The sequence below is a fragment of the Dipodomys ordii genome, unplaced genomic scaffold (assembly GCF_000151885.1).
Source record: "Dipodomys ordii isolate 6190 unplaced genomic scaffold, Dord_2.0 Scaffold7, whole genome shotgun sequence".
Taxonomy (NCBI): Eukaryota; Metazoa; Chordata; class Mammalia; order Rodentia; family Heteromyidae; genus Dipodomys; species Dipodomys ordii.
Genome location: NW_012267223.1, coordinates 226,734 through 237,866, shown reverse-complemented (window position 1 = coordinate 237,866; position 11,133 = coordinate 226,734). Strand labels below are relative to the sequence as shown.

At 63.1% G+C, this 11,133-nt stretch overlaps 1 protein-coding gene across 1 annotated transcript in view; it reads left to right on the top strand.

Annotated features, from left to right (window-relative positions):
• Window positions 1-4,152, top strand: part of Chmp6 (charged multivesicular body protein 6) — a 9,877-nt gene extending 5,725 nt beyond the window's left edge. Inside the window, exons 2-9 of the mRNA XM_013036228.1 lie at window positions 79-658; window positions 1,141-1,290; window positions 1,370-1,457; window positions 1,751-1,837; window positions 2,321-2,386; window positions 2,495-2,575; window positions 3,223-3,277; window positions 3,672-4,152. Coding sequence (XP_012891682.1) covers window positions 79-658; window positions 1,141-1,290; window positions 1,370-1,457; window positions 1,751-1,837; window positions 2,321-2,386; window positions 2,495-2,575; window positions 3,223-3,277; window positions 3,672-3,727 — 1,163 coding nt within the window. The 3' untranslated portion in view covers window positions 3,728-4,152. The remainder of the gene's footprint in view (window positions 1-78; window positions 659-1,140; window positions 1,291-1,369; window positions 1,458-1,750; window positions 1,838-2,320; window positions 2,387-2,494; window positions 2,576-3,222; window positions 3,278-3,671) is intronic.
• The last annotated feature ends 6,981 nt before the right edge of the window (window positions 4,153-11,133 follow it).

Genomic DNA, 11,133 nt, shown 5'->3' with positions numbered 1-11,133 from the left:
CCCGAGCCTCTGTCCCGCCGTGAGCCCGCGGCCCTCCGCCGCACTTCCGGGAACCCCCACTTCCGGGGGGGCCCCCAGGGGCTGCCGGTGTCACGCCGCTCCGACCCGTCCCGCCTGAGGCCCCTCCCCGCGGCACCCGAGCCGGGGCCTTGGTGACCTGGGGGCCAGAGCGGTGGCGAGAAGCCGGGCTTCCCTTGCGAGCAGCGGCGGTCGGCACCGGACGAGCAGGCGGCGTCGGGCACCGGGGACGGACACGCAGCTGGCCCGTCCCAGGAGCCCGGCCGGGGAGGCAGTGGCCTTCCAGCAGCCGAGCCTCCGCCCCGCGGCCGGCGGGGCCCCTTGACCGTGGCTGTCCTGGGGGGCGTTTCCCTGAGCGGTGTGCCCCGCGCGCCCCGGAGCCCTCTGCGTCCCGCGAGCCCCGTGTGCCCTGTGAACCCCCGGAGCCCTCTGCACCCCGTGCGCCCCGCGAGCCCCGCGCGCCCTGGAGCTCTCTGTGCCCCGTGAGCCCCCTGTGCCCCACGCGCCCCGTGCGCCCTGTGAGCCCCCTGTGCCCCGGAGCCCTGTGTGCCCCGTGCGCCCCGGCTTCTCGCAGCAGCATCAGGAGTGACCACCTTTCGGCCGGAGGGAAGCGGCCTGAGCTGGGAGGCGGCAGCACAGGGTTGGGAGGTTGACCGAGGGTCCTGCCACCCTGAGCGGCCATCTGGTCCATCCGGGCAGAGGGCTGGAGGCGGGAAGCGAAGCCCGCGTTGAAACCCTGAGGCAGCGGCTGTGGCGGCCCTCTCCCCGTCCTAGCGCGTGGGAGGCAGAGGCAAGAGGTTCACAAGTTGGAGGCTGGCTCAACCAGTGAGGCCCCAACCTAAACGAAAAGGGGGTTCAGGAGGGGAGGTAGCTCGGGCTGGCGAGCTGCGTGCTCTCGGTGTGCGACCTTCCCGGCGACGGGAGTTGGCCACTCACCTGCCCTCGGCGTTACCGTCTACAGCCAGGGTCCCCCCACCCCCACCCCATGGGCCCCGATGGGGAGCAGAAACATTGCCAGTGAACAAACATTTCCCGAGGTTGCGCGAGCCTCCTGGGGAGCAGCTCCGGCCTCCGCGCTCCTTCCTGAGCCCTGGCACCCTGATATGCCCCCTGCCTGGCCAGGGCCGGTGCGGGCGCTGACGGCCGCTCTCGCTCTCGGCAGCAACTGAAGCAGCAGCGTGACAAGCTTCGGCAGTACCAGAAGAGGGTCACGCAGCAGCTGGAGAGGGAGCGGGCCCTGGCGCGGCAGCTGCTGCGGGATGGCCGGAAGGAGTGAGTGGGGCAGGGACGCGGGCCTCCCGGGGTGGGCCGTCCCCGGAGGGCACCCTGTCACCTCCGGCCTCCCCTGCAGACGGGCCAAGCTGCTGCTCAAGAAGAAGCGGTACCGGGAGCAGCTCCTGGACCGAGCGGAGAACCAGATCAGCAGCCTGGAGGCCATGGTAGGCAGGCCGGGCCTCAGCCAGGAGCCCCGAGCCTCCAGGGGTCGGGCAGGTTGGCTCTGGAAGGAGGGAGGGCCAAGGACTGGCGGCCTCTGGGTCATGGGGGCAGGTCAGAGGCCAGCATCCCTGGGGCTGGGCCCCCTGCCCGCTGGTTCACGCTGCTGTGTCTGCCGGCAGCCCCTCAGCCCTCCAGCCCCCGAGGGTGGCGGGCAGGGGTGCCAGCGGCCCTCAGCAAGATGCCCGGCCCTCTGCCCTGCGGCAGGCAAGGACCGCAGCCCCGCCCCTCCCCTCAGGTGCAGAGCATCGAGTTCACGCAGATCGAGATGAAGGTGATGGAGGGCCTGCAGGTGGGGAACGAGTGTCTCAACAAGATGCACCAGGTGGGTCCCGCCAGCACTGGGCACCTTCCGCAGCGGGCCGGCGGGCACGGCGTCATGCGCGTGCGCGGCCCAAGGTGCCCGCCAGGAGCTCGCACCAGACATGGGGCGTGCATTTGGCCCAGCCCAGGAGACGGCTCAGGGATGGAAAGGCACGGCTGCGGCAGCGAGAGGTGTGTGGGTGGAGGAGGGTGAAGCCCACGCCCCTGAGCTGGCCAGGGTGCCGGGGTGGGGGGGGCTGCGTGGGCACTCGAGAATGGCGGCGCCGTGTGAAACCCGGAGCCGAGGAAGCTCTCCACTGCTGCTGTGTCTGCGCGTGGCTGTCAGGGTTGTCTTGGGCATGGGAGGTCTGGCGGCCAGCACCCGAGCGGGAGACACGCGCTGTGTCTTGTGCCTGGCCGTCCCTGAGGCAGGAAGGGCCGGGCCGCGCAGTCCTGTCGAGGAGCCTGGCCTTTGACTCACGGCTTCCACGCCTCATCCTCGCAGGTGATGTCCATAGAGGAAGTGGAGAGGATCCTGGACGAGACCCAGGAGGCTGTGGAGTACCAGCGGGTAGGTATCGCTGCGGCAGGCCCCCCCACCTGCCAGCCCGCACCGCCGGTATGGCTGCCCCCTCCCTGGGCCCGGCGTGACAGGCCTTCCCCCGGCTCCTCTCTGCAGCAAATCGATGAGCTGCTGGCGGGGAGCTTCACGCAGGAGGACGAGGACGCCATCCTGGAGGAGCTGGACGCCATCACTCAGGTACTGCGCCCCGGGCCGGACACAGCGCAGTCACAGTGCCAGACCTCCCGGCCGGCCTCCGCCTGCACTGTGTCCACACGTTTTACTCCAGCCCAGAGTCTTGCTTTTGCACTTGAGGACCTCCCTAGAGTGACTTGGCCCCGGGCTGGCAGCTAGAGCAGCCAGGGGAGGCGCAGGTGTGGGCGCCCTCCCCCGTCCCGGGGCCTGGCAGCCGTGGGGCCTGTGTCTGCTCACCCACTACCCAGCTTTCCTGCTTTGCCCGCCAGCCCTGGGCTTCCTTGCCTCCCTCCCTGGTGTTTTCTGTCTCTGGCGCACGTCAGGCCTCTGCGCTGCCCCCACGGCCCGCCGCCAGCTCAGCATGAGCCCCGGAGCCACCTGAGGACCCAGGCCTGTGGGCCTGGCGGGGAACGGTGCTTTGAGGTGTGTGACCTCCGGTCTGTGCGGCCCAGGAGCCCGCAGGCAGGCAGGCAGGCCGGCCGGGAGACGAGGGGCGCAGGGTGGCAGAGGCCCCCCCCCTCCCGCTGCCGTGGCATGTGGCCTGGAGTCTCTGCTGGCCGGGCTGGAGCAGGAGGACTGCCCCCTGCACCGGGGAGCAGGCTGGGGAGGAGGCGGGGCTGGCCTTACTGCCTTCCTTTTGCTTCTTGCAGGAACAAATAGAGCTGCCGGACGTTCCCTCGGAGCCCCTTCCAGAAATAAAACCAGGTACCTCGGGGCCACATCTTTTTGAGCGTTGGGGCCACACAAGCTTCCTGGATGGGGAGGATCAGGCCCGAAGGCTCCGGGGTGGGTTGGGCCATGGCCTTACTGCAGCGTTCACACCTCGCCGGGCCCAGCCTAGGGTCACATGGTGAGAGCCGAGCTGCTCACAACACGCGGCTCACCAGGGCTGAGCCAGGGTCTGCCCGCTCCACACTCTAACGGGGGCCCTGCCAGGCCAGGACTGGACCCCACTGCCGGCCTCTGCCGCGGGCCTCCGCCCGGCCTCCATTCCCTCACCATAATTTCCATGCTTGCTCCTGGAGCTCTGCCCCCAGCATGGGCGCGTGGGGGGCGCGGCAGGGGCCTTGTGTATCACACTGTTCTCCTTCCTCCACAGAGAAAGTGTCTGTCCGAGCCAAGTCCAAGCAGCCAGAACTGGTGGCCGCCTCATAACGGGACTCTCCGCTGCACTCGCAGGGTTTGAGGCCTGCCCACCGGGCCTTGGCCGCGTGCTGGCCCTGAGGGCTCGGGAGGCCGCCCGGGCGGGCTGCTGCGGGCAGCGACAGGTCCAGACCGCTCCGTGGCGGTCCGTCCCTCGGCCTCCACGGCCCAGTGGCCCCGCCCCGCGCTCCGGGCCCAGCCCGCAGGGTTCACACGTGGCTTATGCTCTTCTGTGGGGAAGGATGCCCTGGGGCCTGGGCCTTCGCTTCCTCTGCGGTCTTTGCTGCTCACAGAGCTGGCGGGCGAAGGCGCCCACCTTCCTCGGTGTCCTGACGTCCCCCGCGTCCCCGCAGGCTGGACACGGAGGTGCGGAGAGCGTTTCCCGCGCTTCCCGGGCTCTCGGCCCCCGCCTCCCAAGGCCGACCCTGCCACATGCAGGACTCAGGAGCCGTTTCCTCCTCCCGCGCACTCGCGCCACCCAGAGGAAGGATGGCCCATGCGCGGTGCGGGACCACGCTCCTGAAGCCCCCGAGCCCCGCGGCGACTGCTGGGCCCCGGCCAGGACAGTGGCCAGCGCCTGGACAGTGGCCAGCGCCTGGACGGGCCTCCTCCGGCTGGCCCTCACAGGCCTGTGAGCAGCAGAGGCTCCCAGGCCTCACGCACTTTTGGGGGCCTGCCAGAAGCAGGGCACCCCTTCCCCCACCCCACGCAGGCCGGCCCCTGTATTAAAGTTGGCCCTGCACGGTCTGCTGCCTCACCGATGGCGCCTCAGCACGGGGGGGGGGGGAGGGCGGGGGGCTGCCCTGCTGAGACAGGGCCCTGGGCCGCCACATGGGGGGGGGGAGGCCAGGCTCAGGCACCACACCTGGGAGGGGTGTAGCTGCGGCCCCCCGCGGCCCTGGGCCCCGCAGGTCACCTGTGCCCACACCTGTGCCATCCTAATTCACGCAGAACGGGTGGCTGGCAGGCAGGGCCGCAAAGTGCCAGGGCTGAGTGTGGCTCATGCCAGGGGGCATGGGGCACTGCCGGCCTCCAGGAGCTGGGACATCCTCGTGCACATGCAGCAGCCACTGAGAGCTTAGCATCAGGTTCTCCCCCCGCCTCCCCCCCCCCCGCCAGGCCTGGACCTGGTGGAGGCGGCCAGTTAGGAGCTGTTCCCCAGAGAGAGGGGCTCAGCCCCAAGCAAGGCACCCCCATCGTGTCCGACCCTAGCCAGATGGGGCTACAAGCCGAGAAGGGAGGCACCCTCACCCGGGACATGGGTGAGCCATGGGACAGCCGTGTCCCCAACCGAGCGGCTCTGCCCTGGCGCCCCAGAGCCGGGCATGGGGCCCGGCCTTTCCTACCTGTCAGCAGTGCCCGGTGCTGTCCCGAGCTCGGCCTGGGTCCTTGTGCCCTGGTGGACAAGGGCCTGGCGTGGTCCCCGCGGCTCACATCCAGCGCAGCCCAGTCCTGCCAGGGTGGGGTGGGGCTGCAGGGCGGTGCTCATGGGGGGCACTGCTCAGGGTGACAGCCACTCGGACGGCCGGGGGAGCCTCGCAGCGCCTGGGCAGGCCGGTGAGTGGGAGCGTGGCCGCAGCAGTGTGGTGGGGTGCCTGGCCCTGTGCATGTGCCCCGGCACAGAACGGGTGCTGGGGCACGCTGCGGTGTTCGGGGCTGGGCAAGAGTGGCCAAACCCCAGGGGCACTCTGCCTGGCCGTCTGCCAGCCACACGGCCAGGCTGTTCAGGGGCATTGGCCAGCACAGGCCCACGCTGACCGAGTCACTCGAGGGCTGCTCAGGCCCCAGGGTGGTCACCACTGGCTCCGCCCCTGGCAGGGCTGCGACCCCAACACCCGTGCTGCCCCGGTGCTCACCTGGACACAAGCCTGGCCCACAGCGCAGGACAAGTTTGCCTCAGCCCCGGAAGGGCTTCTAGGAGGGGTGGGGGCCCCAGCCAGCCGGCCCCCAGGAAAGGGTGCTGTCATGGCTACCTGGGGCTTCCAGGACACAGCAGCCCTGGTGTGGGTCTGGGTAGCACTGGGGGACCCCAAACCCTGCCACACCCCTTGTGCCCTTCAAGTCTCCCCCGACTGGAGGACAAGGTCTGCGTTCCCTGCCGTCCCCCTCAGCCCTCCATCCTGAGGACCTGAGACACCCGTGGTGTCCATGGAGGACAGGGCCGCGTGCTGGGTGCCGGCGCGTCGTCCAGTGCCCTGTCACACCTGGGAGCCCGGGGACGCCCCCTCGCCGCGCCCGAGCCGGGCTCCAGTGCTTGCTGACAGCGGCCGCGGGGCAGGCCCTGGGCAGTGGCGCGCGCAGTGCCAGAGCCAGCCTCAGGCCTCTGCATGGTTCTTGCTGAGTGAGGGGCTTGTGCTTGCAGGCACTGTCCTGCTGAAGCCACATCTCCAGCCGTTTTTGTGCTCTATTCTTCCAGCTGGTGTCTGCCCAGGCCTGGCCATCCAGACGCCCCCAGTGGGGAGTGGGCGTGAGCCGCCGTGGCCCGCTTGTCTTTGAGAGGAGAACTCTACCTTTTTTCTTTTCTTTTCTGGTCATAGGCCTGAACTCTGGGCCTGGGCGCTGTCGCTCAGCTCTCCAGCTCAAGGCTAACGCCCTACCACTTGAGCCACAGCGCTACTTCTGGCTTTTTCTGCTTATGTGGTGCTGAAGAACCGAATGCAGGGCCTCATTCATGGGAGGCCAGCTACCACAGAGCTACCTTCCCAGCCCAAGAACTCTGGCTTTGTTCCAGGCTGGCCTTGAACTGCAATCCTGGTCTCTGCTCCTGAGTAGCTAGGACCACAGGTGTGTGTCCCTGTGACCAGCGAGTTCAGAACCCTCGCCGTCTCAGGAAGCCCTACGCCTCTCCAGCCACGTTCCCCATCCCACGCCCTTCCAGCCCCCAGCAATGCTCAGGGCTCACGGACGTGTTCCGTCCCCAGACTTGATGTGTGGTCCAATCTACCAGTGCTGCTAATGGCCCAATCACACTCCTGTGCGCACCATGTGTGTGTACATTCACCAGCCTGGCGGGCATGGGTGTTTCCCATCTGGTTACTATGGAGGATGCTGACATAGACGTATGCATGAGTCTGGAGGAAAGCGTGAACATGTGCACAGGACTGGAGGTGAGTGTAGCCGTGTGGACTTGACAGGTGGATATGTGGATGTGGACATGAGGGCATGGTTGGAGGTGGATGCGGGTGTGCGGATGTGTGGACTCAGGTGGATGTGGTGGACGTGGATGTGGATATGTGAACGTGGACATGAGGGCGTGGTTGGAGGTGGATGCGGGTGTGCGGATGTGTGGACTCAGGTGGACATGGTGGACATGGATGTGGATATGTGAACGTGGACATGAGGGCGTGGTTGGAGGTGGATGCGGGTGTGCGGATGTGTGGACTCAGGTGGACATGGTGGACATGGATGTGGATATGTGAACGTGGACATGAGGGCGTGGTTGGAGGTGGATACGGGTGTGCGGATGTGTGGACTCAGGTGGACGTGGTGGACGTGGATGTGGATATGTGGACGTGGACATGGTCGGAGGTGGACACGCATTTCCACTTCTCTGTCTACACAGAACAATTGCTCGGTCATCTGGAGTGTATTTTCCTCATGCGAGGTGGAAGTTCTGTCGCTTCCCGTCCCCACGTCCCGCTCAGCACGTCACGTCTCTTGTGCCATGTGGTAGCTGCAGTGTGGCTCTCATTGTCGGGTTAGGTTTGGTATTCTTCTTTGAGATGGGGTCTCATGCAGGTCAGGCTGACATTGAACTTAGGACCCTGGAGCCTCGGCCCCTGGGTGTGGGGATTGCAGTTGTGTCCACGCCCAGCCTAGCAAGGTGGGGCTTCGCTTTTCCCATGGGACTAGAGATTTAACCCAACGCTCCACACGTGGGGGACCTCTGCTGCCTGAGCCGCCCGCTCAGCCCTTTTCGATTTTGAGGCGCAGCCTCTCTGCCTTTTGCGGGCCCTGCCTGCCTCTGAGCGCAGCTCCGTGGCTCTCCCCCCTCTGGAAGCAGCGAGGCAAGCCTGCCTGCCTGCGTGTTTTGGGCAGTGGTGCAGCTTCCCAGAGCGAGGTCTGTTTAGAATCTTTGCCTGTTCAGCTGTCTCCTCATTGTTGGCTCGGTGGGAGTCTGCAGATTTCTGGCTATTAGGACTTTGTCAGATAGGTGATTTGCAATGTTTTCATTTTTATTAATTCTGTGGTTTGAACCCAGAGCTTGTGCTTGCTTAGAATCATTCTACCATTTGAGCTACACTCCTAATTCTTTGACTTCTATTTTGGATTTGCAGGAGAATCTTGATGGTTCTGCCCAGGGTGGCCTCTCTCACAGTCGGAGTGGCTGGGGTGATAGGCATGTGCTAGCATAATCAGCTGTGAAAGTGCTTACAGGATGGGTACAGTGGCTTACACCTGTCATTTCAGCTACGTGAGAGGTGAAGATAGAAGGATCAAGGTTTGAGGGCAGTCCAGGCAAAAATGTCCGACCCTCTCTGAAAAATAAAACATAATGGGCTAGGGTGCATGGCTCAAGTAGTAGAACACCTGCATCACTGGTGTCAGGGGTCAGTACTATCAAGAAAGACACACAGAGTTCTACAGTCTTACATCTCTGGTCCATTTTAACTTTGAATACGGTGGGAGGCTGGTGGGTCTGGCTTACTTTTTTTTTTTTTTTTGTCAGTCGTAGGACCTGAACTCTGGGCCTGGGCGCTGTCCCTCAGCTCTTCAGCTCAAGGCTAGTGCTCTACCACTTGAGCCACAACGCCACTTCCAGTTTTCTGGTGGTTTACTGGAGATAAGAGTTTCATGGACTTGGGCTGGGAAGGTGGCTCAGTGGTAGAGCACTTGCCTTGCATGCCTGAGGCCTTGGGTTCGATTCCTCAGCACCATATAAGCAAGAAGAAAAAAAAACGGAAGTGGCGCTGTGACTCAAGTGGTAGAGTGCTCGCCTTGAGCTGAAGAGCTGAGGGACAGCGCCCTGGCCCCGAGTTCAGGCCCCACGATTGCCCCCCCAAAAAAAAAAAAGAGTTTCATGGACTTTCCTGCCCAGGCTGGCTTTGAACTGTGATCCTCAGATCTCAGCCTCCTGAGTAGCTAGGATGACAGGCATGAGCCACTGGTGCCAGGTTTACTTAATTCTTTTGTGTATCTATACCCTGCTGTCTCATTTATTAAAAATATAATTCTCAGGCTGGGAAGGTGGGCCAGTGGTAGAGTGCTTGCCTTGCCTGCATGAGGCCCTGGGTTTGATTCCTCAGCACCACTTAAGCAGAAAAAGCCAGGAGTGACGCTGTGGCTCAAGTGGTAGGCCAGCGCCCAGGCCCAGAGTTCAGGCCCCATGACCAACCAAAAAATAAAAAAAGAAAGAAAAATAGCTCAGTCTGCCGGAGCACTGGTGGCTCATGCCTGTCATCCTAGCTATTTAGGAGGCTGAGATCTGAGGATCACGGTTCAAAGCCAGCCCAGACAAGAAAGTCCATGAGACTATCTCCAGTTAACTACCAGAAAACCAGAAGTGGCGCTCTAACCCAAGGGGGAGAATGCTATTTTTGAGCACAAAGAGGCTCAGGGACAGCACCCAGGCCCTGAGTTCAAGACCCACAACGGACAAAAAAAAGGCTTAGTTAAAAGCTGGATGGTGGTGAACACCAGTGATTCCAGCTACGGAGGGGTAACAGGTGACAGGATCAAGATGCCACTGTGGCCCTTGAGGAAGATGAGATCCTACATGCAAAGTAGAGCATTAAAAGGGCTGCGAGGAGGCCCGCGCGGTATGACACCCGCCTAGTGAGTGTGAAGCCATGACACACACACACACACAGCCCCAAACGGTCACTACCACTAAGTTGTATGTCATCACATAATTAAATGCTACTCTGCAATAAAAAACAATGCACAGCCACGTGGATGAATCTGCAAGGCTTTGCAGCCAGACCCCCACAAAAAAAGTGCCCTGTGATTCCGTTGATAGGAGCCCCGAGCAGGAGGAAAATGCACCCGGGGTGGTAGAGTAGGGCTGGAATCCGTGGCGCAGGGGCGGTGGGGTCCTGGGTGGTTTTCCGTGTCTTGTTGTGGATGGAGGCAACATGGATGCATCCTGGTGCCAAAACTTTTTGAGCTAATGCTTTAAGAACAAAAACCCTGCAGTTCTTTCCCCCACTGACATTTTCAATTCAGTCTGTGTCTAGGCCGCACTGTTTCCTGTGCACAGCCTCATCCTCACGTAGCTCTGTAGGAAGTTCATCAGAGAGTCTCCAGCTTTGCCTTCTCCCTTGAATCTCCATGGGAAGTTTAGGAAGAACCTATCAGCTGAGACAGGGATTAAGCAGGATGGAGCCTGCAGACCCAGGAGCACAGCATTGTTTGTATAGGTCGTCCATAATTTCTCTCAACAGAGCTGATTGTTTTTCAGACTATATGTCTGGTGGCTCTGGGACAGAACCTAGGGCCTCATGCGTGTGGGCAAACTATCACTGGCTACATTGGAGCCTAGCTGTGTGCTTTTTTTTGGTGGTGGCACTGAAGTGAAGGGTGAGGTCTCAGAGGAAACTCGAGGACTGTGCGGCCACGGGGCTGGGCATGCCACCCTGGCACATCCAGGTGGCACCACCAGGCTGTGAGCCATGTGTTGTGGGTGGCTGTGCCGTGCTCAGCTGCAGGTCCTGGCTCTGTGCCCTCTGGGAAGCTGGTGCCCAAGGAAGGTCCTGGCTCACACAACGTCAGCAAGGAAAAACTGAACCACTAGCACGGAATCCTTCAAAGCAAAAGAAATGCTTAAAATCAATTGTTGTAGGTTAGTGCATCATCTGCGGTTGTTTGTCTTCTGAGTAGCTGGTGGGGGGGGCTTTATGGTAGTGGATGCGTGCTGCCCCCCCCCCACAGAAAGCTCAAGCTCAGGGAAGCAGAATCCCCAAGGGCCTGGCAGACACCAGAGTGGTGGGGTAGCTGGCAGGGCAGAGACCCTGGCTTTATTTTCTCTTTCTTCAAGCAGCTTTGCCTCACGTGGAGCTCAATGTCAGGACAGCTAACCCAGTAGACTAAGACCCTGTCCGTCCAGCAAGGAGAGACATGGAAAGGTACCTGGGTCTAGAAAGCACATGCTTGCTTATGCATTTGAAGCCTAGGAAAGAGAAAAGGACTCCCTGACCCAGCACCAGCACCCGCACCCAGCTTGGGTCCCAGGCGCCCATCCCCCCCCAGCCTACTCAGCACCCAGCTCGGGTCCCAGGCGCCCATCCCTCCCCCCCCCGCCCCTGCTCAGCACCCAGCTTGGGTCCCAGGTGCCCATCCCCCCCAGCCTGCTCAGCACCCAGCTTGGGTCCCAGGTGCCCATCCCCCCCCCAGCCTGCTCAGCACCCAGCTCGGGTCCCAGGCGCCCATCCCCCCCAGCCTGCTCAGCACCCAGCTCGGGTCCCAGGCGCCCATCCCCC